The 27,698-nt window shown below is 41.8% G+C and overlaps 1 protein-coding gene across 3 annotated transcripts in view; it reads right to left on the reverse strand.

Moving 5' to 3' along the window:
• ZBTB16 (zinc finger and BTB domain containing 16) overlaps positions 1-27,698 on the reverse strand; it is a 334,219-nt gene that overhangs the window by 16,091 nt on the left and 290,430 nt on the right. For all 3 annotated transcript variants that reach the window (XM_086957389.1, XM_086957388.1, XM_086957387.1), the window contains exon 5: positions 14,677-14,847. In XM_086957389.1, coding sequence (XP_086813515.1) covers positions 14,677-14,847 — 171 coding nt within the window. The remainder of the gene's footprint in view (positions 1-14,676; positions 14,848-27,698) is intronic.

A 27,698-nucleotide genomic window follows, 5' to 3' on the forward strand; every position in this document is an offset into this window, starting at 1 on the left:
TCTGAGGAAAACGTAGTAGAAAAACAGAAATTATTAGTAGTAGACTTCGGTTTGGAAGGTAAGAGAAAGGGGAGAGACTAATACGCTGGATCAGACGGCACAAGCCAATAGACTAGTCATTTTTTAGGAGAAGCATTTGACTGGGTAACTGCTGGGTATCATTGAGAGAAGGGGAGAGCCTACAAAGAGCTGTTTTATTATAAGAATGCTTGCAGTGAATCCTGAAGAATGTTGTTAGAGCAGGGAATAGTACGGTCAGCTGGGATTAAATTAAAGCGAAAAACACAAAAATATATGGAGAGCAACCCTTGTAACAAAAGGGACAAGGTTTAAATACATGGCAACAATAATGAATCCCTCTTGTGTGTCCAATATATAGTCATTCATTCATCAACTCTCTTATTCCATGGGAAACATTTACTAAGCATTCTTTTACGAACGTATTGTGAGAAAAGAGTGGTAAACATGAGAATTAATGAATGAGATATAAAGGGTGTTGGAATAATATGTAGGCATTGAGCTTATTGATGTAATTATACTGTTCTTGTTCAGGTCTTGTATTTGAAATATGTTTTATTATGATTTATTTTTCAGATAACATCTTAGTTTTTAATACTTTGTGCTGAAGAAGGTGGGGTAAACCACTGTATGCCACTAAAACGCTGTATCGGCAACTTGGAATATTACATTTTAGAATTTCTGTAATAGGCCTTTGTGTTTTGTTCCAATGTGCTATTATTTTTTCTTGACATACTCATGAAACGATAACTAATGACATGGTTCTAGGTCAATGAAATTGAGTCAATACACTGAGATTGAAAATTATTGAAAAGAGTATCAACAATAGAAGAGGGCTGTTTTCAGTAGGATATGATCTTCTTGAATGTAAACTGTTTCTGATGGCATTAAAATTGATGAAATGTTATATTATCTGGGAGATTTTATTGTATTGAGATATTTTAAATATTAAGAATTGTGCTATTATAATAAAAGACAGACTTTTTCTATTAAACAGGTCTCATTGCATGGTTGGATGGGTAATAGAATGCAGAGGAAATGATTCCCATGGAACAAGAGAGTTGATGCATGAGTGACTATATATAGGACACAAAAGAGGGATGCATTATTGTTGCTGAGAAAATTAAGTTCGGCTGAGATGTTTTGGCTTAATTTTGGGGGATAGTCGGAGCGCATAGCAGAACCGATAAGAGGGTTTTGTTCTTTATCCTTCCCCATCATTCCTTAAAAATCTTAGCCATTCTCTGTATGAGTGTATAGTGATTTAAAATTTGATTACGACTTTCACTTGAGGTATTTTAGGTTTAAAGTATTTTATTGAAGCAGGGTAAGAAGCTGTTCATGTACATATATTTTTTTATCTGCTTTTAATGCAAGGTCATTTTTACATTCTATGTGTGTTTATGACTGTGCAATGTTTCTATTTACTTTTATGGTCTATCACCAACTAGACCGAATAAAGTTATATTGCTATTGATTGAAAGCGACCCATAGCTGGTGTAATCTACTAATATGTAAAGTACCTTAGGGTATACTTGGGAGGTTGGAGGAAAGAGTGTCAAGGGAAAAGATAGGTAATTAATGAAAGCATACCAAGAATCGTGATGGAGGATAGATAGTCAGCTAGGAAAGAGTGACAGCCAATGTGAAATTTCAAAATCAATGAAACATGGAATTCATTGGCAATTCCTGTATAGGAAAAGCAGAAATACAAATATATACATGTGAAAAGTGCTTCCATGTGAAAAGCAGGTAGGTCATATGTTGGGGAGGAACAAAGTTATATTTAGAAAGCAGGAAGTGGAGAAATTGTGGGAAGGAAGGCACTACAATAAACAGATAGAAATAGGCATAGGAAGGAAGAGAAATCCAGGAAAGAGAAGAGCGAATGATGACAAGAGCGAGCGTCATTATGAGGTAGGAGGGCAGATCAACCGTGAAACCAGGAACTGGGTTCACATTGCCTGTGAACAGGTCTATCAGTTACTAAACATTTTAGAGCATTTAACAAACACATATTGGCAAGGTCTGTTGCTGGCTGCCAGACTTTTTGCTTTGCCAGTGCTTGCTTTTCTATTATATTGTAAAAACTATATTGTTGAGAACGTTGCTTGCCCTTGTCAAGCAAAAAAATAAAAATAAAGCTAGACGCAGAACTATCTTTTTGGTCTGAAAAGTCACACATTACCATAAAGTCCTTAGCACTGAGGGGAACCACTTAGTGTGGTTGTGCTTCTGATGAAAAAGCAGAGTGCAGTCACAGTGAAGTCAGCCAATGGCTGAAGTGGGTTGACTCCCTACCCCATTCTGAATGATCAGATGAGAAAAAGTGAAGGACAACAGGCCAATGGATAGCGAAGGCAGGCTGGAGCCCCTTAGAGGTAAGAATATTATATATAATTTCAGTAAGAGAGAACACTCGACAAACATCATGACCACCTAAAGCAAAAGGCAGCATGTAGAAGGACTCACATCGCATCTCTCGCGTTAAGTAGACCGAGGATTTCTCATTCAGTCATTAGCTTCTCAATCAGTTATTAGCTTCTCGTCCTCGTGAAACAAGCCCGCCATTAAGCTCACTGCCACATTGCTTGACAAAGAGGAATTGAATAACTCAGAATTCGCTGCAGTTAAGCGCTAAATGGGCTCTTCCGATCAGTCCTAATCAATTTTAGGACAATCAAGGCGTAGATATAAAATAAATAGGGTTGGCACGTTTGAGTTCCATGCGCGCCCTTTTTAAGGCACATGCTCGTCCCCCAGCAAAGTAACAACGAATTAACAAACGTGCCTCGTCTCTTCCTACCCCGCTGCCGCGCGATAAATGATCTTTTGGGTTTCACGCGCCACGGTCGGCGCCATTTGAATGAAAGGTGAGGACTTAAGGTACTTATTTACCGCCGGAGCAAAGGCAAGGACAATAAAGATAGATTGATGGCCCCAGACTTTGGTCATGAATATTTAAATATTACTGATTTGTCTTGTCGTCGTAATTACAATTTCTCCGGGCTGCAGAGCCAACGTCCACAGTTTATGGTAAAGCACAGCCCCCTGTATTTCACTGGCCCCACTGCAGATGTGCGGGGCTGCCAAGCGTGTAATGTTCTCGGCGTCTCATACATTTTCTTCAGCTGCTGAAGGCTTAAGTCATCCACAATGACCTACGTTTTTTCATTATCCCCGTGTCAAACCGCTCTCGTGCCTGGGCATAAATTGTCCGCCTAGTTATATACTCTCGTGCCTGGGCGCGCGCCTCCTTTTTAAAATGGTATTTTTGTCTATCTCCTCTCCAAGCATCAATATGACACACCCTAACAAAGACTTAAGCATATTCTACTCCTTTCAATCTATTAAAAATAACAACAACCAAAAAATAACCAAAGCATAATATATTGGGGGGATTTTTGGTCGCACACACTTGGCCACAGATACAAGAACTAGTGGGGTTATATATACCAACATTTTGTATATATATATATATATATATATATATATATATATATATATATATATATATACACACACCAATATGTGCACACACAGACACGTCTGATTTATATGTGCTTGCAAAGTTTAAATCAGTATTTATGTTTATGTGTGTGTGTGTACAAAGTCGAATGTAAATATGTAAATATTTTATAAAGCAAGGAAAGGTATTTGGACAAATGAATGAGCGGAGAGGGTCTGCAGATTGGTTATGGCGATGGGAATCCCAGGTAGAAAGATTATCTTGCAGGAGTCGGTGGAGGGGGAGGGTACAATACTGTGCAAGCAAAGAAAGCAATTTGCATTTCTCATCAGCTAGACTCTTATTCTGGAGATTGGTGGGCAGTGGAATTTGATGCCGCTGGCGTATGGCGACAAGGGTGGTTGGGCGAATAATGTCAAATGTCACCTCCAGGGAGCTCAAAAAGACAGTTTTCAAAATAAATCTAAGTGCAAGCAAACCAAGGTGAGAATGTTGAAAAAAAAGCTATGATTCAAAACTTAATTTGTAACATTACAGTGGTATTAGCAACATACAATTTTCCAGAAATGCAAGCATTTTTAATAAGCTCTTTACCAATTGTCCATTGGTTTTTGTAGACCCGATACTGCACCCCTTAAGTCCTCATTAAAAAAATGTACGCCTTCTCAGGTGACATACAGTCCATAGTTGTTGACCATATTTACCCAAAAATACCCAGATTGTGTGATGTTTCATTGCCCTGGGCATTTGCGAAGGGATTTTGGTGTGATGCACAGGGCAGGGGTTTGGATCATGGCAAGGCCAACTAAGCTTTCACACCAAAGGTGCCAAATTGAGTAAGATCACATTTGTTCAAAGTGCTTCGACGGTAAAGCTAAAGCATTAAGCACTTCTTAAAAAATAATTTATTACCGATATTCAATCTTTGGCCAAGGTTTCAATGTCATGACTCATGCTGTTATTTAGGATCCTAAGAGCTGCCAACAGAGGCTCAGGGTTGCAAAGAAATTTGCCTAAACTCACCCAATTCGGAAAAATGGAGCAGCCACAATGAGAACGCAAGTCTCTTAGCTCTACATTTATCTACCCAGCCACCATTTCAAATATCTCTATCACCCTCGTGTGTAGGAGGGACGAGGTGAAATAAACCTCCAAAGGAAGCCTAGGCTGCAAGAGGTAGCTCTAGACTAGCTTTGCACTGGAATTACATTTTTACCTTTACGAGTTCATGTACCCAGAACACATGTGCAAGTACTTGCATTTTTCATTCTCTCGCTTCATGCGCTCCTTATTTTCACACTCGGCCCGCCATCCGATTCCTTGCAGTGCATGCTTTTGCACATCGATGACACTGCCTCAGTCTCCTGGCGGGCTCTGATGCTGTGCTATTGATCACTCTCTGCACTTCTGCTTTTTTTCTTGGCATGCCCCTATTCTCATGTGCATTGGTATCAGTCAGTAGAATTCCACCATTTGGCTGTGACACCCAGTTGGTTAGATTAGAAATGGAGTAGGAATTTCAGAGAGTACCTCACGAAATAAACTTTCTTGACCAGCTCTGGAATTCTGTTAGTTTAATTAAGTTTAGAAGTACAGCTAGATTGATACTTTGCATTGATACTCTGCGGTCAAGGTATCAGGATGACCAACTATCTATCATATTATTAAACACCCTACAAGCACATCATATCAGAGCAATTTAATAGTGCACCCTTGGAGGAACGTTACCAATTTTAATAAACAAAGCATTGCAGATGACCTTCGGTTTTACTAGCCTACCTCTTGTAAGACTAGTTGTTAATCCAGCCGCTTGATTCCAATGAACTCAACTGGCTTCATTCCTAAATTATTTACCCAGTTCCAATTTTCGCTAACTCTTTTGTCTAAACTAGGACATCTGGCCACCAGGAGAGCAAACTAAACTTTACAGGGAGACTCTTGGTGTCTAGAACTGCGATTTAAGGAGATCAACGATAGGCCCAGAGAGCGGCTGATATGAGGACATAATATTGTAATTTGAAAAGAATGGGTTGACTATTAGGATTTACACTAAAACTATGAAATTGCTATAAGAACTGTTCTGTAACAACAACCTGCATGTTAGCTGTATGCGTCCAAAGCCACTGAGAGAAGCCACCTGAACATGCAGTTGTTGCTTTTGATTATTGTTCAGACTCAACATGAGATCAGTGAATTTTATTGTCAGCTGACATGATTAAATTGGGCTTGTTGAAGAAGCCTCTGGAGACCTCAAACATGCCTCTCCCCAAGCCATCTCCCCAACTTACAAGCACATAGGCAGCACCTGGTCTGCCACTGGTGTTGCTCCAGCCCCCACCCGACTAAGCCGGCTCCTCCAGATTACCAGCAAACGTGGCGGCGGTGCAGAAATCCTAATTTGTGGCAAGTTGATTAAGTTAGTGGCCTCCTTAATGAGTTTGACATTAAGAGCAAGGCAAATGGGACTAATTACAGCCCCTCTGGCCTGCAGTGAAGACCTGCGGTACCCCCACGCCTCCTTTCCCGCTTCTCAGATTTACATTGTTGCCAGGTGTGTTGGTCGGGATACCAGCTTGTCCCAACAATCCCCCCGTCGTCGATCACTAAGATGCAATGTCCCCGGCACAGCTGAGTGTTTATTTTATGATGAGCCGTGTAAATCAGGGATCTATCACTGCCAAGGGCTGGGCTGGCCTGCACTACCAAACACAGCTGCTGATACTAAGCACGCAGCACTGGCGACAAACCGGCTGAGCACAACAACTGAATATTAACTAGCAGGCATTGTCTGCTGGCGGTCGAGGAGAGAAAACAAGAGGCTGGGGAGATTTCCCTTTTAGATGATGGTGTTTGTAAGCCCTTCGTTGCAATAATGCAAGTGGACGCTCTGCGGTGAACAGGATCCTGACGAACTATAATCTCAACACTGCTTCACCACAACCACCCCCTGGAAGAAGGCTTCACAAGGCGAGGGCATTCCTGGCATCCCCATGGTCGTGCCCTAATCCTCCTTTGTCCCCGAGACTCAATGGAGGGCTCTCTGCTGGAAGTACTTAGGCGTAGTAACACCAACTCTCTTTGTTCACATTGCTTTAGAGGAAAAACAAATAAAAAAAACATGCTGGTCCGCCTGGGGCCGAGTCTTTAGCTGCTTCTACTGAGTCCCCATATCCTATTATGTTACTTCCACAACATTTTGCACTGCATCATTTCTGCCTGGTTCGTTGTCAAGTAGTCAGATGACGTGTTGCGGTATTGTAATTATAATTAATAAACTTGTGTGCCTGTTGAAGGAGTCTGTGCCTAATGCCAAAGCTTTATGGTGCATACTGACTTAAGTCACGCAAAGACTGACTGCACAGTAAATTTGATACTCATTGCCAATTTGTGGAAATGGGAGTGATTGACGGCTTAAAAACATAGATCTTCTTGAACTAGAACATATTTGTCCATGGTTTGTCCAAGAGAGATGCAGAAATATACGAATTTCAGGATAATCACTCAATATGAATATTGAAATTGTAAAGTATGTATTTATATAGTGCTTACTATCCCCGATGAGGCATTGAAGCACTTTGCGGTGGGTGGCACGCTAATGCGGAACCCAAGGTTCAAGTGAAAAAAGGAAGTAGATCAGTAATATATGCTTCCTTTTTATTAATGGATTAGTTTTTATAAATTTGTTAAATGTCTGCGATTTCATCCATTTACTTTAGGGTTTTTATTTAAATGGATAAATAAATTGAAGTGGATTAGTAAAAGGGAAGATGTGCAACCTTATTGGGAGTGGTGGACATGTGTGTTTGATCAGTGGAACAATTAGAAAAAGCGGAATTGTTTTGAAAGGATGTTTTGGGGTTCACAGTGGTCAGAAAGATTTGGGGTGAGTCAGAGAGTGCAAAGAGTGGCAGAGGTTAAAGGGAATATCCTCCCCCCCCCAATAACTAAAAAGGTATGTATTCATAATTAGAGACATGCCTGCATATTTAAATATATAGTGAAATGTATACATATATACACACTATACTTTATACATTTTCTATAACAGCACCAGCCCTACTAAATATACACATCCATGTGTACATACATTTAGAAAAATGTACATGGTCAGACATTCACAAGTGAGTGGTTCATACATATAAAGACTTTTAAATAATAGAATATTTTTTTCTCCTATATTTATGTAACTCCTTAGAAAAAGGAAGCATAACCCATGTAGAGACAAGTATCTACATTCCCAGACATATCATCATGAGTTCCATTAACCTGTATTATATGTGGGGCTCCCAGTTTTATGGTATTTTTTTTAACATTTCCATCTGTATTTATCATTTATTTATTTTTGGGCCATCCTATTGGTATTTATCCATGTTTATTATGTGATTCGTGAATACATAAAGTTGCAATTTGTATATTTACATAGTTAGTTTACCAATAAATGTGCCCTCATACTTTGTAGCCTGCCGGGTTTTATTATGAAAGCCAAAAATAATACAAAATTACACCGACATGAAAATTAGTATTATAGCACATGTTGAGATATGCAGAAATGTAAGGAAATCTCATGACATTTTTTAAACTCCTCATGCTGCCAAATGGCACAGCTAACTACATTGAATTTCCAGAATGCAAGCATGGCAAGTCGATTGAAAGATGTACAAATATTCTTTATGTTTCCGCTTTTAAAATTAAATATGGACAGGCAACACACCTGATTTCTAATTTCTGTCTGTATTTATCTGTAAAATCAGTAAACACAGTAAACTGGGAATATTAATTATGTATTCATATAACTTCTGTCAGAGGCACAACTAAAGTCAAATTTGGGGGGGGGGCTAATGCAAATTTCGGGGGGAGGGGGCTAATTCTTCCAGTAATCGGCAGAGTGAAGATGCAGGAGTTCTAAGAAGGGATGAAAGAACAACAAAGCCTCCTTAACATGTAAATGGTCTTTTAAAGACCTGTGAAGTACTCGGGTGCGGCTGAAAACAGTCTGTGTGTGTTCCCGGGAAGCTGTCTTAGCTCTGTCTGACACACACGACGGAGTAGGGGCTGAAGCCCTTTGAGCCCAATGGGCGTTGTCCACCAGACTTCTGTAGCTATCCTGAAAACAAGACATACCTCTGTCCTTCATGATCTAACCTAGGGCTCCCTTATCCTTGCCTATGGGTGAGGCCATGGGATAGCTATAACTGAATGGCCTTAAGTACTGACAGCACACTGACAATAGAGTTGTATTGCACACTCATATCTATGAGTCATAGAAACTTGCCCCGTTTGGAAGAAATGGTCTAATAGTCAGAGCCGGATCTTAACCCGGACGTGAAACAATAAAGACTCAGAGATGGGGGCTACCTGAAGTTCAACTAGAGGGCATGTGAGCTTCCACTGACCAATAACTCCTCTGGGCTGCCTCCTGGCCATCACATTAGCGCTTAACTATCAAAAAAGAACTGTACAATGCTTGCACCTACGGACACCTCGGGGTTTGCACCTACACTTGACAGCATGCAAATTCACCCTTTAGGTCAATATTTTTGCAGCACATCATTTGGATGGTGGCAAGGAAGAAATTAAAGTTTCCCCTTTCTCAGGAGAGCTAAGTACATCTTATGCAGAGCAAGGTTTCCTCAAAGGAGAAGGCTTGCTTCTTTGTAGAGCGGCACATCAGGGTGATATTACTTGTCCTGCTGTGGGCTAAAATGTATGTAGAGGTAATCTAGCCTTTATGACAAGCAAGTATAGTCCTCTTGAGTCATCAGAGCTGTGCCTGTTTGCAAGACTATGGATTATTCACCTACTGCTTTGTGATCATTGCAGTCCTAGATGAGTGAAACTCTCCTCAGCTCGGAGTCCAGTGTGTCAAGAGAACCTATGATCTTTTTACGTTATACAGAAATCAATTTATCTACGTGGAATCTACAGTGGTTTAAATAGAGCCTTTCCATTTTAACCAGTTTTATAGCTTTTACTGAAGGGTATTTTTTACTGCATTTAGCAGGAAAACATGATATTGATGGCTGTGACATACCTTCTCACTCAGTGTGTTCCATCACAAAAAAGGACTTCAATCAAATCCTTCTCTAGATGCATGACTGAGGTTAGGAACTCACTTACTCCAGACGTTCACATTATCTTCCCTCTCCACGCCTTCAAACAGGAGTAAAACACTTTCACCTTAACTTGTACTTCTGAAACAGCACACCATTGACTCATGTCCTGACATCAGAATATGATGCCAGTGAAGTACACTCCAAAAGACCCTCTGTGGTGAAAGATTCTTATTGGTTTTCATTTGCACAGCTGTGGAACAAACTATTCGCATTTAGCAAATACAGAACCACATTTTTTTCGATCAGTGTTAAAAACTCATATTTTCCGTTATTCCCTTGTTTCCGGCATGCTCTTCTGTTTTGTAGTCTTTGGGCAGTTCTAGTGTCAAGATCCCATTTGAAGAATGCTTTGGTATACAAATGCGCCACACACTCGATTACCAAACATTTATGGAATAGTTTGATGAAATGTATTGCTGGAAATAAAAATAATACAAGAAATCTGTGGATTCACAAGCACTCAAACACCACAGCACACTGCTTGGTTTACCCCTTGAGTGCAGTATGGCGTGAAAGACAGTGGTAGTCTTGTGACATACATTAAAAAAGCATAGGCTAAGCATACATTCACCCAGATCAATGGTACTCCTTGTATATCAACTTTTGAAGAATGAAAGTCAGCAGTAGATATGTTGGGTTTCAAATTTGTGAACATAGGGTCAAATTCTTGAAGTCCATATGTTAATAAATTGAGACACCAGACCTGGCTATGTCTATAATATGATTGTGCATCATTAATTTTCAACACTCCAGACAAGTTCATTACTACAGTGCATATACGTATGGGGTGACTTGGACCTAAACACAACCCAATCAATTTCCCTTCTACAATACAAGGGACAGGAGCTCTCACCCCGTTGCACAAGAAGGAGGTGAACGTAGCGAGGTGGTATTTCTACAGCAGGGCACAGGACAGAGAAGTTACATGCCCAGTTTAAGCAAATTTTACAGCTTGGTTTAAAGGCTTTGGCAATGAACTGTGAATGAAGAGGTAATGGCCCTGAAAAATCAGAAAACAGGAGAATGAGCAGAAGTGCTCAGAGTCTGTGGAGTGTAAACCAGCTGTGTCTGTCATGCAGGGCACGACTGCCATGCCGGCGGTCATCTGTTAAAGGGCAGCCAACTCCCATGCACATCACGACCAACAATAGGAGGGTTGGAGTCATGCCAAAATCTGGCAAAAGTCCGTCTGGCTGGCTGAAAGCAATGGAGAGCTCGCTGAAAGACAATAATTATGTCTTCAGGCAGAAAACCAAGGCTTACAACCTCCTGGGACTTCTAGGACAGTCACAACATCACGTCTAGATGGTAAAACTCAAGAGGAACAAGCCCTCTATCTAAAAGATGGTACTGTTAGAATACACACTGTACTCTTCCCATGGTATCATCATGCTCACCGGACTGCCATTTGCCATTTTCATCTCTTGGCCTTTTTCCAATCATAGAATATACTTTCACATTCAAAGGCTGAACTGTTGTACATGGGACTACCATGTGTTCCTCGCCCAATTGCTGTCAGTCTTGAGACATTAGTGTGCGCTGTAAGTGTTTTGTTAGCTAGCCGGTGCTTTTTGATTTTATGTGTTTCCTTTATGGGTCTTTGTCTTTGAATTTTAATACTTAATTTGCCATGCAGACATATAAGAGTGTGTCAGGCGTGCTCAATATGCACCATTTTGAATGTATTTGACATCATTATTTTTGTTTACAGTGCTACACTGTGTACCAAGTAACTTGCAGTAACTACTATAATGTGCTAGGTTTTGAATATATCATGCAGACGATTTTTCTAATTGCCAATAAATATTGAAAAGAAACTGTGTCATAGAAATGCAGTTTCCATCACACTCCCGTTAGTCCACGCTCCCCTGCTAGCTGCTATTCCTGCTGGCACAGGGGCATCTATGACGACGCATTTTGCTCACGGAAATTCGGACCCACTTTTCAACCTCTCAGCAATATCTAGAGCAAAGACCCTCGAAAACCTAAAACCCAGTGGTGTAACAGATTAGTTAAAGTTCTTTCCGGTGCACCTATTTCATACTGAACAAGCATCTCAAATACACTTTTCATATGTGGGTTTGTGTCCCGAGATGCCAAATCCAAGCCTTGCACTTTCCACATTCAGTGCGCCCAATCAAACTTCGACAAAGAGACACGAGGCAAATGTAACAAAAACACACCTTCTGCGAAAGCTAGAAAAGGAGAGGTGTTACTTGTGCACAAAACAATGGTAAGTGCTACTGTGTATTGATCAAGTCCACGCAGGTTCAGGTAATTCAAGGAGGTTTTATTCAAGATGGTACAAGATCACAGCAAGACCATAAGGAGACCCCACCGGGAGCAGCCAGCAGGCAGCTCAGCCCAGTTAACTGTGACTATTTGACTCACAACATTCCATGGCATGTCATCACTGTAAGATTCTACAGGAATATAACATACTGGTGAAAGAGCAGAGTTGTTTTACACATGCATTGAGGATCTGCATGTACCAATGCCTCAGTCCTCGCACATGTGACGCTGTAAATTACTGTATGTCCATGGCATGGTTGGATGACCCTTCTCACTTTGCCTTCAGCTATACCAATGAACAGATAATAAAAGAACCATGTATGAAAGTTCAGTCCAGGGCGTTCCTGATTTTGGTGGGTTTGGGATGGGGACATCAAACAAATTGTCACCACATGAGGCATTGGTTATCAGTGGTGAAAATGTGTGTCTTCCTCAGAATAGGGGTGTGATTAGAGGATCTTCACAGAGGCATCTGAGTTTGAGGGTTCAATACAATGTTCTGGATAGCTCATATCTGAAGATTCAGTCCTGAATGCCGGGAAGCTATTCGACAAGATCTGTCTAGCGAGGGAGAGTCTGGATTCTTTGCATTGAGATTTCTGATCTCGTGCCCTGAGACACCCCGTGCCTAAGAACGGCTGCTCTTTCAAAACTGCAAGGAGTCATTTGAAAAACATTTGCTGCACTAGATGTTGTCTTCTACAAGTGGGCAAAAAGCCTTGTGTGCCCAAGAACTCAAAGCTCAGACACAGAATATCAACCATTGTTCCTTTCCACACTCATTACAGTGGACAATCCTCTAAACAGTTAAATATTTCCTCTCTTGTGACTTCCAGCAGAGGGACAAAAGAGGTCCCGATGGGATTGTCAGGGTTTGGCCACTTGTGATCAACACCAAAGTAGAATCTTTGTGGGAAGTCTAAAAAAATGTGTAAGCGTATCCCATGCAAAGTGCACTTTAACCCTTTCGATGCTGATGACGAGCTCAGCTCGTCATCACCCACGGGTGTCATGTGCTGATGACGAGCTGAGCTCGTCATGAAAACAGCAAAATGGTAAGTCAAAGCACAGGAGGGGGAAAACGCCTAGCAGCAAAGAGGTTAAACAATTTGCAGACTTTTTACCAGAGGGGAGGGGGTAGTGAAAGGGGGTTCTTTATATGGAATTATATTTTCCACAAGATGCACATCTCTCTTAACTCGACTCCTGCCAACAGTCCTCTGTTCCTCCAATTCACTGGTGTGTGGTAAGGAGAAAATGATGGACGTGTGGCTAGGTATTGATGAAATTCAGATTTCTAGGAACTAAGCCTGAGTGCAATCACAGAAACTGATATAACAATTGAGTATGTATACGCTTGTTGTGATTTCACATTCCTTTGTGTCCAGAATGATCATAGTTGGGGAATGAAACTGCATGAGTAGGTATATTGTTTGGGAACATTTGTGTCACTTCGGGAGGCTACAATGTACATCCCAGGAAAAACTGGCATCAAACCCCATTAAAGCTGTGAGCACTTGGAATGGTTCCCACTTGACTTATCCACTTATTATTCCTCCGATGGGCAACACAATCCTAGAATCCTAGAATAAATGGAGAAAGCACTTGAGGGTTTTCCCTAAACCACGTGATTGGGCAAGGATTCAGCGTGCTGGTTATTGTACACAGTTCCAGTGTATGCATTTGGACGAGAGCGTCATGGCTCCACTAACTTTGGGCGAATATTCCATGTCTTACTTGCTGCACGCCTTGAACATTGAACACATATCATAATATCTTGTTGTGCTTGTATGACTAATATGCCCATACCATTGTGCCTGCATTGATAGTGCCTCTACTGTGATACGTAACGTAATCTTTTGAAAATGCTAATAAAACTGATTTGACAAAAAAAAATGGAGAAAGCACTTTTATATCTGCCAGCCATTAAAACCACTGTAGAAAATCTTGCTGTGTATGACGTGCTTCAAAATGCTTGTTTACGTCTTCTGAACGCAGGCCTCAACATTGAGAATGTTTACCAATCAAAACGCGCCTCCCTGAATCATGGGGCATAATTAACCTTAATAAAAGACAAGGGCTGTCAGGGAAGAGGTGTTGGTGAAATCTATTGCCATTAAACATGGAAAAAAGGCATCCGTCTTGTGGTATGGCTTGGTGTTGGAATCATCCTACACTGGCACTCTACCAGGGGCAGAGATTTAGTAGATCATATGCTTGTCTTTAGTCTCTAATGGGGCACTGCTAGGTCCTCTGTCGTGGGTGTGGTGAATGGGAGGAGAGATGTGTATGGGGCATCAGCAGCTAGGGTAGCTGAGGCAGTGCTATTGCGTTCCAGCGCTGCCGCTCCCGATCTAGGTTTACCACCAAGTTGGCCCACACATGCGTAGTGCACATCTATGCACTGAAGCGGGGTTGCCTTATCCTGCCTTAGTCACACAATAAGAATATGTAGGGTGGGCCCAAGGATTACTCATAAATTCTGCTTATCGATAACTATGTTGTTGTTTCCCGGACATGTTCGGGCACATTCTGATTTAACGCTTTATTTGTAGAGCAATCCCTAATAAAACAAGGAGTGTCTTTACAACTAATTCCAATTGCAGTTTACTCAAGCATGTCAATGGACTCTTCAGCAGCAGGGACACCTTGTATTCCATGTAATTCTAAACACAAAATGACTTAGTCCTAAAATACAAGATAGAGTTACCAGAAACATACAGTGTGAGAGAAAATACCCATGAAGACTGTTCCACCAACGTGCTCTTTTCCATCTTCATTTACCTGTATGTGAGCGGAGGTGACGCTTGAGTGCAGTATGGCTAGGAAATGTGCGGTTGCATTCACTGCAAATGTAGCTGCGGACCCCGGCGTGCACTTCCATATGCTGCTGGAGGGCCATCTGCGTTTGAAAGCGCTTCCCACATAAGAGACAGAAGACGGCCATGTCTGTTCCTGGAATCCGAAACAGAGAGAATGAGAAAAGATGGAGACAATGGCGTTAATAATAAAGATTTCAAAGCGTGCAGTAAACTGTGAGGATATGCAGTGCTTAATTTGTAAAATAAAAAAATACGTGCCAGGGCCCTTCTTGGAAAGCCACTGTAGCATGCCCCAGCCATACCCTGCCAGGACTGCCAATGGCAGCGCCAACATAACGGCCAACCATCGCACTCCAAACAATTGGACAATTCAGGCTATTTCAGGCCACACAAAGCTATAATAATGGTATGAGAGGCTGGTATTAATCATTTTCAGTGTATATTGACTTAATAAACATGGTTGCTGTGCTCATCTCAAAATTGAAAAGACAGTGCAACCTTGTGGCGGACTGTCACTAGAGCCGGTGCTGACAATTAAGTGCTGGTGCCGAGCACCGGAAATGACCGGCACTAATTAAACACTGGTTATATGTCACCTATACAAACAAATGTGCTTTCCTATTGGTTCCAAACTGCAAAGTAGCAATGCTTCAGCAAACATCTGAGAGTCATAAAGAGAAGTTTGTTAAAGTTTTGGCTAAGCATTCCAGAAAATACATCTCAGATTAGCATTTCGATATAATCATACAGTATAGTGAATCAGAGGGGTCAAGTGAGCGAACCAGTGATGGGGACTCTCAGTTCAGCTGGTATTTACTAAACCAGTAGTCTAGAACTAGCTTTGACGTTACTGCTAGATATGCAAAGTGGTCAGCTGCATTTTCTACCAGGGTGGGCAAGATCCCCCCCCCCCCCCCCCCTTAAAGGGAGAAGGTTAATTGGAATTGCATTTGTAATTGTATTTATGAAGGGCTTGCTACCTCTGAGGAGGTGTTGAAGCGTTTTCTGGAGAGTACCACGCTGCTCCAGAACCCACAGTATTAGTGGGGGTTTAGTAACTCATAAATTTGACAGAAGCCCTTCATCAGACATTTAGGGAGTAGCAAGGTGGGCTACTGACATCATGCACGTGGTTAAAACTTTAAGGCGTTAGATTAATGGCTTGCTCAACCGAAAAGGTCACTACCATATAAATATTTATATCGTCTGCTGAAACACGGGGCTTTGTAAGAAAACAATGTATTTTTGTCCCTGCATAGTTCAGCGTATGCGAGTCAGTGTGCACAGTATTAAACCAGGAGATTAGGCAAATTGCTTGACAGCTTTTTGGGAACACATTAAAAATGTGTGACTATGGAAATAAGTCCATCATGAAAGTTGTATTTGCAAGTCATTAGCAGCTGCGCAAGGCGAGAGGCATTGGCAAGATCCCGAACTTCACCTCAGAACTCCGCGAGCTACTGGAAGCCGCGACGTGCCAGGATGAAGCAGCAGGGAAGGAGCGACACATCTCAAGTAGAATATTTTTTAAAAGGTAAACACTGCTGAAAATCCGATGCCTTAGTGAACACACAGGTGTCCTCAGTTAACTAGTCGCCTCTTTCCTGCTGACCTGAAAGCAACACCTCAATGGGGACACATTAGGACATTTTATCTATTCTACGCCTTTGATGCATATCTGTAACTTGGTTTTAACTGTGATTTTTTCATTAAATGCCATTTTTTTAATGATGTACCTATTTTTCCAACACCTGCTGCAGCAGGTGTCTTGCCCGGGACCGGGCATATGGACAGGCACTGTGACCAAGCCACTCAAGGAAGCCAAACACCACCTTACTATGTAGAGCTTCAGTTCAGAAGAAAAGTACAAAATCCCGGAAAATCACCGCACAAAGTCTGAGAGCACTTGGTATGTGTTCTCCCAGTCTGGAGTTGAGAGCACCTGCAGTCGCACTAGAGAAAGAGCCCTAGGGGAACAACAGGCATGTGTGCCTGCTTTGTGTACCCCGGGGTCCTTTGATTTTGATATTGCAGAAGGGGCCACAGATGTTTGTGCGGCCCCTTCTGCATTACAGAAAGTGCAGATGCCATGAATCTCTATACCTCTGCGCCCGAGCCGTATATGGGCGCAAATCAAAAGAAGCTGTCAAAAGGCACACTGACAGTACACCACAAAAAGGTGGGGCACTGTCATTCAGACCCCCCAGGATATAGCGGCAAGGATTAGCAAATTTATCGGCACAAAAATGGAAATTTAGCAGCAATTTTGCAGCATTTTATTTCGCTCACCCATTGATCAGAACTAAGCTTCTAAGACTTTCATCTTGCATTGTTCTCTGTAGGACGTGGACCAAGTGCAAACTCAAATTAATACAGTAAATCCCTTTATGACAGAGTTATTGGCTCCTCAGATAGCCAGGCAAGGAACACCTATGCCGCTGATCTTGAATCTACAGAATTGCTCAATTACAGCCTTCTTGTCTCCACTCACCTCTTCATCATTTTGTGTATGTGTGTATGTTTGAATATTTTATGTTGTGTATTAAAGGCTGGGGATGGATCCTATTTTGTGTATAAAGGCAACTCTGTGATATCATTTCAGTATTGAGCCATAAAGCCTTCCTTGCCTGAAAATGGTTGCTACATATCATTAGATGGTACGCTTTTCTTTAAAAAAAACAAAACGTTTCCTTCAGTGGGTTTGTGACGCACACATTGGTCACACTTCTAACTGATGCTGTTTGTTGAACTGAAGACAAGTGGCAGCACACTGAACTGTGCAAGGTCGCCTATAAGTTTTAAAGCCGGGAGATTTCTCCTCTTTAAGGTGACCGAAGTTTGATAACCAATATATATACTGTTTGTGACTGCACTGAAACAGACATGTCGTAGTGGCCATGAAACCGAGCACATCTCGCATTTGTGATGATAGTCCACCGAGAGATGTGCGACGAGCCAGGCTGAACCTGAATCTCGAGCAGAGCCTGCAAATATCAGTCAGTCTAACTGGGCATGTCTGGATTTCGCGGGCACTTTTGTTAAAATCGCGGCATTTTTACAAAAGAGCCGATTTCGCAGGCACTTTTGTAAAAATAGTGGCATTTTTTCAAAAGTGCCGATTTCGTGGCAAACCACGAAATCTCGTAATTTCGAAATCCTGGAGGGTCTGTGTCATTGTACCCTATGATGGCAGCCCTCTGGAGGGGATCCTATGGACCCCTCAGGCATCCCTTTGCAGGTTGGGTGCATTCACTCACTGCACCATCTCCAAGGGGATCTCTCCTAAAAGTGCAGGCAGGTTGCCGCCTGCACAGTGAAACCGGGATCAGCTTTAAAGCACCTGCTCCATATTTCTCTTGAATGCGCTGCCCCTAGGGCAGCACAAGTGTGCAGCTGCTCTGAGAGCAGCACATTCTGCTTAATAGGGTGCGCTTTCCCTGTTTGCGCATGGGTACCTGTTTGAAGGTGCGCACTACACCAGAACAAAGAAAACAGTACAAGACAAATTTGCATATGCGTTTTCCCTCTCAATAGCGGCAAAGACAGTGTGGAGAAATGACTATAATTGAATGTTTCCCATATTAACTACCAGTGGTTGAGTCGGATTCAAGCCTGACCGTTCATCGCGTTTCTGTCTACGCAAGTCATCTTCTGTGAGACAGGTATATACCCAGAGGTGAATCTGCAGTAGATTGTGCTAAAGGGGTTCAATCTTTGTTTCACCAATGATGCCCTATAAAGCAGAAACAAATCAGGCAGTACCTGTTTTGTTTTCAGAGGGAATTGCTCATGCAGTTTGGGATAGATGGTCTCTTTGGGTCTGCACCTAAGACTCATTTGTAAACTGTAAGGTTTCGTCTTTGGCGGTACAGATGCTATAAAATGTTTGAATCAGCGATGCCATCTGGGTGGCTAAGACTGCATCAGCCATTTCCATCAAATATTTTTTGTTGCAAAGGTTGTGAAAAATTTCACTGCCACATCAGCAAGACGGAAAGCAAGATTTTGTTAACTAGCATTGAAAAATGCAAGAGAATCTACATGTCTGACGCTTGATTGAAAGAATTAGCATTTCAGTTCTTATTTAGTCCTATCCCAGTTCTTTAGGCTAAAGGGGACTGATCAAATCCTCGTTTATCTAACTAGAACAATATTGTGGCTGATTTTATTCGAAATTCCAAGCTTTCCCACACAAGAATTTAAGAATTTCACATAAAATGTTGGCATTTCCTTCTTTGTGGTGCAAATAAGTGTACGAGACAAATTACCTTCCAATAACATTTCCCAAAATGTAAAGAAATATCTGTCAAAGAATGTTTTTCTTTATTTTGAGTAAGCATGTCCCCACGACTTTATCTAGGACACACATCTGAAAAATTGACTCAGCTTCCAAAAAAGTGTTTTTTCATTTCCTAAAATGACAAGCAAAGCCCACTAAGGGTTGGGAAAAAACCAGGTTAACACTAGACAATTAAAATGGAGATGAGTATTCTACACCCACCAAATGACACTTTTTGTTAGTACGTTTCTATATGTCTGGATAAACTGAAAGTCCATGTACGAACCCCATATTGAACACCTTAAAATCACCCTGCTGCCCACACCTTTTGATGCACAGTGTGCATTCAGCTTTTAGAGACAGCTTTAGAATTCCGCTCTTGTACAAGTGTTTTTGAATGGTTACATAGTATCAAACTGTTTTCATCTGGCCTAAATATGACATTTGTAAAAACAAAAATCCACCATTTCAATTCAGAAAATCATTTTTCCCCAAGAGTTTGCGTTTCATTCATTAATTGTTTGGGTCCACAAAGTATTCCAATTTCTGCAGGCTAATGACAAGCCTGGAAAGGACTAAATAATGTACCACCCACAACATATTCTAATTGTCTTCCTGAGGGGGCTACTGATTTCAGAGTGCAGAAATAGATGGAGTCATAATGTGTCAACCAGTGTGGTATTACAAAAACAGTAGTAAAAGAAATGTGGGGTCCGGAAGAGTGGAGTTAGAAATCTAGTAGTATCTAGTAGGAAGTAGTAGGACACTCTCTCTGCACCTACTCCTTTGTCTCCCTTCTTCCCCGTAAAAGCGATTGAACTTTGTTAACTAGAACGAAGAGAATCATATCTGTGTTCCAATTGGGTCAAATTGGCATTCATGTCCGCCCACAATAAGTCCCCACTGTTGTTAGAGTGTTCAGTTCCCGCATATCTCTCCAAATGGTCTTTTATCTTGTGAGCTTTATCAGCACTGAGGGATGGACCAGTACATTACGAGAAGGTTATGGTGTTGATCTCCTTTCCCCGGTTGTGGGCCAGACAAGGGACTGCAGGCTGAATCTGGATTATGGAGGAGAACTCACTCATGCCTTCTCCTCCATAGTTAGTGTGGGTGGCAATTATCTTGAGAAAAAAATGCTGATGCTGGGAGAAGGGACCATTCCGCCAAGTGGCATCACCACAGACACTGGGAGTCACTGTGACCCAAATGAAGGTCAACAAAGGATCCCTAAAGGCAACCCTAGTTTGGAACCCTACAATCAGAGGAAGAGGGGAAGGACCAGAGCAAGCCAAGAAATAAACTCCCAAAAGGGTCCCATACAGACTGATAAAAAGGATAGCAATGAGGAGAACTACGACTTCAGAAGTATCCATTTTACCTTCCGCATGAGTTTACTTTACAGGAGAAAAGGTGGATGGTGGGTGCCAAAAATGGTTACATAGGAGAGCTAGGAACCCAGAAGTGTCTCTCCCTTTCCCATGACAAAAAACTGTATTAATTGGACTTTGATATAACGACTGGAGCAGGACCCAGGGTGGACAGAAAGACTGAGCATGATTTAGGAAATCAGGACTGAGGAATGATATAATGTCCCAGAGGAATCTCTACCATTGTATACAATAACAGGTTAATCCCGTGGTGCTTTTCATCATCAAAAGCAGCAAAAAAGGAGACAATAAGAACTTGTTCACATTCAGAAAATTTAGGATTTCCTTTGATCCCTTCTTGTACCTGGAGATTATAGGTTATAAGTGTTCGTTTCAGCCTACTTCATTAATTATTACAGATATTCTGTGTAAGAAAGTGCTTTTTTGTATGATTAGCCCCCCCCCAAATGTTTTGGACTGATGAAGCTGTTTTTTCGACTCTGTAATGCACTAGGCCCTGGTGTTCAAGCCCAAATGAATGTCATTTGATCGCTCAAAACTGTATGTGAAATTGGCTAATCCCTGATTGGATAGATAACGTACTTATAGTATATGGTACTCCGGGTACCCAGCACTAGCAAGTGTCATCAGTGGTCTGCAGCAATTGTGCCACCACTGTTTTGACAAAGTGAAAACGTGACTCTAGGTCTCAAATTGTAGCCTAGTTGGATAGCTTCCAAACTGCCAACTCAACTTGGCAAAAGAACCCTTTTGTCAGGTCCAAACCTTCCTTTGAAAATATCTGTAAGTTGCCACTAAGGAAGTCCTTGTAAGCCAGTGAGGCAGCGTGCGGATATGAAAGAAGGAAAGTTTGTATTATTACCGGACATGTCCTGTTGGTAGAAACTCGCAATTGTTCTTGGTACAGTGGTATGCCTGGGAGCCCCATTGGCTTACATAGAGATTCACTAGCCCACACTCTTGTTGCTATCATTTATATAGGACCACCGAATATGGTACTTCAATTAATTGTTGCATTAAATCTGACTTATCACTTAAGTCAGATTGAAAATAACTTTTAAGACAAAGCTGACTTTAGAAAGTCACCACTTTGTTGCCCAAACCTCGGTTACCCCTACCTGACTATCCACATCTATTGTCCTTCGGGACAACAGGCTGTTAGGAAGTGTGAAGCACTCACAAGTATGGGAAACAAAGATCTCCTCCAGCAGGATGACTACCGGGCGGTGGCCACAGATGACCCAGTTTCAAAGAGGCTACCACGCCATTAAAACAAATGCCGATCACACCTTAGCCTGCCCGCTCCTATGTGTCAGTAGACTGGCTGGTATCTCCTCCAGAGGGAGAAAGCCCACTACAGAACCGGTGTTCTAGGAGGAGTGGCTCATTATGTTGGGTACACCTTAGGGGTGTGCCAATAGCTCCACAAGGGGAAAGAAGACCTGAGCCATCTTTGAGTCAGACAGAGAGGGGCACTCTAGAATTGTCTTTAGTCAAACCCCTAGAAAGTGATGTAAGATGGGAAGGGCTGCTCCATGGGAAATGCTGCCCCTTTGGCTAGTGAGTCCTTCCCTCCCACAAGCATAGTAATGGCATGGAAGTGGCACCCCTGGCACACAATCCTCGGATCACTAATGGACTGGAATGAAGGCATAAGAAAAGCTGCCCTGCTGCTCCTAACATCTAGCAAAGAAAGGCTGCACCAAAGAATGAACTGCACCTGCTGAACTCGAAGAACTCACAAAGAGGACTATGCCTGCAGCGCCCACTCGTGGGAAAAGAACTCCAACTGTCCAGAACAGAAGCAGTGACTCGGTGGGCTAGGTGACTATCAGAACTCCAAAATCTAAGAAAGCATGCACCCTCAAGAGCCAATCTGCTCAGGAATGCCTGCAAGCTGCTGGACGCTGAAGTGTACCCCGGTAGACTGAGTTCTGACCTACACAAGGTGCCCCCTAGTTTGTGGGACACATGGCTGAAGTCAAAGTGAACCCTGTTCCCCCTACAAGAAAGATGTATTTCCTGCAAGTATCCGCAGAGACTGCTGTATCTGGGAGGGCAGTTGACCAGTTGCGACTAGGCCTGCACTGGACTCCACTGGTGCATATTGGGACGTCGAGTCCTTAGGCTGAAGATGACCCTTGATGTTTAGGGACCAAGGGTGGCCCAGAAAAACTCCTGTACCTTTTCCACATCTTCAATCCTCAGCATCAGTTTCGCATCTTTGCCGGACCGCAATAAAGGATGAAAATAAAGAGAGGACCTTGAGACTGCAGAACCCGAAAATGTACGGTCCACCTGGACAAGTGTGGGCCTTGTGACTGGCTCTCAACCTGTTGTGGGCTGTCCAAAATAATTTTAGTAGCTGTCCTAGCCCACTGGCTCCAAACCGCTAAGATACTTGAAATGATTTATTGCATCTTTAAAATTAAACTATATTTATTTACTTTAACTTTGAAAATTCATATCTTCTGTTCTCTTAATAGATTTCTGTTGTTGTGATATCAAAGGATAAAAATATACCCTGTTTTTATAAACAGGTATTGGATTGTTATTGAGTTGTGTTTCCTACTTATTGATTGTTTTGGTACTACTTGTTTCTTTGATTAAGCCTGGCTGCTCTGTGCCACACCTAATCCAGGACTGAGCGAAAGGTTTTATCAAAGAACCTTACTGGTGCTAATAGACATTTAAATTATTGCATGGTAAAATCCCCACACCACATAATACTCCACATTCCGACATTTTGGATAACCACTGTGTCAATAATTTCCATTTCAGTTAGCTGCTTTTACATTTGTCTTAAGTGGATAGCCTCAAAAGCTGCCACCTTGAGATGGTAGATACTGCTCAGAGAGGAATTCTTGATCCAGATTATGGGCACAAGTGAGGATGGGAAGCAAGACTATAGAGAATAAAAAGGTGAGACGTAAGCAAAATAGGAATCAAATATCTTACAGATGACTGGCTCCAATGGATAATAGATTACTGGGTTATACAGATTACGGATGGCAGATAAAGAAGTACAATCATTGTCTCACAGAGTCTGCCAATGAGAATATAAAAGGGGTAGCAATTGACTCCCTCAAACATTACAGATGACTGGGTGCAAAATACAACCTGACAGGACAAAGATTAGGATATGCAATTTGCTAATACGAGCATGGGTAGCTGGTTCAAATAAACTCCAGAAGTATCCATCAATGAGGTTAAGGACCAAGAGTTACAGAAGATGGAGCAAGTTATGGATGGTGAGATCAAATGAAACCGATGACAGGTTCAAACTCAAAATACGGCTAGATAAAAAGTTTTATTGGGGGGGGGCATAGCCGGCTGGTTGAAAAGTTGCAGATTAATGCATCAGCGATTACACTTGGTGGAATCAAAGTTATAGATATAGATGAGGTGGTAAATGGCAATTCAGATGGCAGGATCTATAAATAGATCTAATACTGTAAATGACCAATTGTTGAGTTCTTCACTGTCCACACACCTAGCCTCCTCCATTCCGAGGGGTAGCATCTGCTACCACTAGCTACTGAGGATTTATTTCGATGGGGATTTCGTAGTTTCGATCTGGGTTTGTCTTCACTACCGGGTAAATCATGCAGCAGGTTTTCAGTTTCTTTCCTTCGCTTGTGAATGGGGAACATACGAGACGCATGCCCTGGACTTTTACCAGACCAGCTTGGTGTGAGAACTCATGTTCAAATCTAGGCCGACTCGCACAATACAATACACCTAGCGTAGAGCATATCTTTACTGTGGACACATTCTGTAGTTAACATGGGCTGCTTTAGTTTTTGATTTTTCCATTTTCTTTTTTACAGGTTACAGAAACTTGCAACTTTTATTTTCATCACACTTCTTACTTCCAGGATTCCAGGCATCGCAGTTCTCAATACAGTATAATTCCAGCCAAACTCTTAACCATTGGAGGAAAGAGGCTAATGTGACGCCTAAACAAAGTCATATATAAAGAGAGTTCCTTTTACCAGCCACTAATAGAGAATATGATATTTTTTAATGAGTTGCATAAAAACGTAACAAAACATTCCATGTTCTCACAATTGTGCAGGTGTGGTAGAGGGGACTGTTGCATAATCATTGCTACAAACACATACACTTATTGTGACTGGCAAACCTTCAACATAGAAGAGAAGGGACAGTAAATTTGCTTTGGTAAGATAGGAAGCACATTTCAGCAATGGGAGCCTGCCAAAGTCTCAATGCTTTATGCCACTTGACACAAGATGTGGGCAGCACTAAACTGATTCAGGGAGCAGGCCGCAAACATCGGCCCCGTTTGCTCTCATGTAACCAAAACAAAAACAGTAAAGGAAAATAGAGTTTAGAATATAAATAAAGACGGAATTAAAAAATGGACAAATCCAGAGGGGTATGCAGCCCTCTGGCTGGTAGCCTTACAAAATGACAGCAGGACGGGGGTAAAGGTTGGCGGGTCCGAGGCCTGGCGCACTAGAGCCAGCTGTGGATTGGAAGCCAGGAGGCTGGCGGGAAGCCTGCTTGTATAAACGAGAGGTATACACCACCCGCCGGGGGCCGGGACAATGGCGGCCCCCGGGGGTACGCGGCCGCACAAAGCTGGCAGGCTAGTGCGCAGGCCCGGAACTAATGTGCTCTGGCAAGGAAAGGCCCTCATTTGTGAAAGTAATTGGCCTTGGGTTGGCGAAACTGGATGAACTTCTAAGAGTTTGGGACGGAGTCAAGAGGGTTTTTTTGGAGTCGCATTTGTCATCTGCACTCATTAGTGGAACATTAAGTGGAATATGGACAGATATTTGTGTTTGGTTCCGAAGATTTCCAGTGATGATGAGTTTACTGTCCATACATATTACGTCATTGCATGGGTTATTTTTATTCCACGCAGGTATCGCTCCCATGTCGTAAAAAATCCGACTGTATAACTTTTAAAGTATATTTCTGTGTGAGACGCAGTTAACAAGGCGTGCATCTTTACCATGCACTTTTTTCCTCTCGAAAATCACACATTGTTCTCTTATTCATGATTTTACGCATTGGTATTGTAGGAACAGTATAGAGGCTTATGCACATTCCATGCTGCCTAGTATGGTAACGGAGCTGCTGCTCCCAAGAGACGTAAAGTGATAAACAATGTTTTTACATGCTGAGCATGTTAACAGGCGGTTAACTTAATGATGCACACTACAGAAACTAACCCTAATCAAACAATCGCTCCATCTTATATTTACCCACACGGTGTAACAAACCCAGAAAACAAAGATCGCACATCTAAAAAATTGGATTGATTCTACTGGCCAAAGCTTTTTTTATTAAAAAATATATATATATATATATATATATATATATTCAGTTCCACAACGCGTAGCCACTGCTACGCGACTACACTCTCCTCGAAAAACCAATGATCACATCCAGTCCATAATGCGCTTTTCCAGATACATTTATTTACTTAAATGCAGCATCGTGATGAAAAACACGGAATAAACCCAACGCGTTTCGGCGAAAACACTCGCCTTGGTCACGGGTGATTCCATTACCAATGTGCAAACAATAAATAAAGTTCCACGTGATTAGTGATAGAAATAAACAACAGACTCAGGACCCTAATTTCGTGGCCATCTTGGAGTGGAGTATACTCCCATGAGTACATGTGACCCACTGCCTCATAGTGCGCAGTATACACACTACTTACATTTTGAACAAATATGGAATGCTACTTACTATTAGTATTCTGATTGGCCCATTCTTTTGTGTTTTAATTGTAGGTAATGAAAATATAATGGTGCACAGGAAGAATAATCCCACTGGGGCACAGATAATTGGATATGATCGTGTGGACACACTTTAGAGAATCTCACTTGAGACTATACTACAGGCACAATATCATAGTTTGATACAGTATATGAAATGTTACTCACTGGAGTATGTAATATGTTAAATGACTTTAGTTTAAATGGGGCTATCATGTTCTAAAATATGCTATGAGGTTGCTGGTTGACGATGATGTCAAACGCGAATATAATTAATTTGTGCACAAATTTACCTTATATTGGAGAATATGAGATATGCAATGAATTATGCAAAAGTAATCAAATATTTCTAATGTTATTTTGAAGGTATTTGTTCAAAATGTAAGTAGTGTGTATACTGCGCACTATGAGGCAGTGGGTCACATGTACTCATGGGAGTATACTCCACTCCAAGATGGCCACGAAAATAGGGTCCTGAGTCTGTTGTTTATTTCTATCACTAATCACGTGGAACTTTATTTATTGTTGTATGTTGTAACGTGGAGCCCCGCGTAGCTGGGGGAGAAACATGCCCCCATAGCCACACCTCTTAATTGTTTGAAAACAGCATTGTCAAACATAAAAACATTGTTATGAAGGCCTCTGTCAATCATATTGATAATCATTTGCTTGTGGCGTACATTTCAATAGGATATATATATATATATATATATATATATATATATATATATATATATATATATTACCTACTGGCAATAGCCAGTAGGTATATATAGTTAGGATTAATTCCCTATGGGATTTCTGAAAATTCTATGTCTAATAACTTTGGCGTTTGAGGACGGAATCGGCTGAAATTTTCAGGAAAATGGCACATTTTGTTTGTGAGCAGCCCCTGAAAATTTGGTAGAGTTTCGTCAAGGGGGGGCTGAGAAAAAAGGGGGGTCCCAAAACGCGTTTTTCCCATTCATTTTTCCATAGGGCGGTTGGACTCACTTTTAGCTCGAACGGCTGAATGGATTTGCACGAAACTTGGCAAAATTGTAGGGACTGTTAGCCCGATGTGCCTTTGCTAGGTCTCAATATATGTGCTCCAGTAGTTTTTGAGAAATTAACGTTCAAACCAAGATATATATCTGTAACAGCGCTCTGGGCAGCGATCCGGTCCGCTTACTTTTCGCGAAACGGAACTTTGCGCGCAGAAAGCTGATTGGCTCTCCGGTGTCTGTCAACATTCTAAACAGTCCGGAGCAGCCGCCATCTTATCTCTCGGTAGGATCGAGAGAGAAGAGGTGAAAAACGAAGGGGGAATTTATTGAAAGGGTGCAAGGTATACCCCTCTTGACCCCCTAGGATTGTTGTTGGGGTTATTAAAGGGTCCCGTGGGGAAAATAAAAAAAAAAAGATTTTTCACGGTAGAAGCGTTTCCCGGGGCGCGAACTGGGCCGCAAACTGGTAGCGAAACGGGAATTCGCCATTTTGTGCTTCGTTTTAATTGTTTAGAGACAAAAATTATCGCCGCACATCGGCCACAATGCATGAATATCGTTGAAAAGTCAGC

The sequence above is a fragment of the Lissotriton vulgaris genome, chromosome 2_1 (genome assembly GCF_964263255.1).
Source record: "Lissotriton vulgaris chromosome 2_1, aLisVul1.2, whole genome shotgun sequence".
Lineage (NCBI taxonomy): Eukaryota > Metazoa > Chordata > Amphibia > Caudata > Salamandridae > Lissotriton > Lissotriton vulgaris.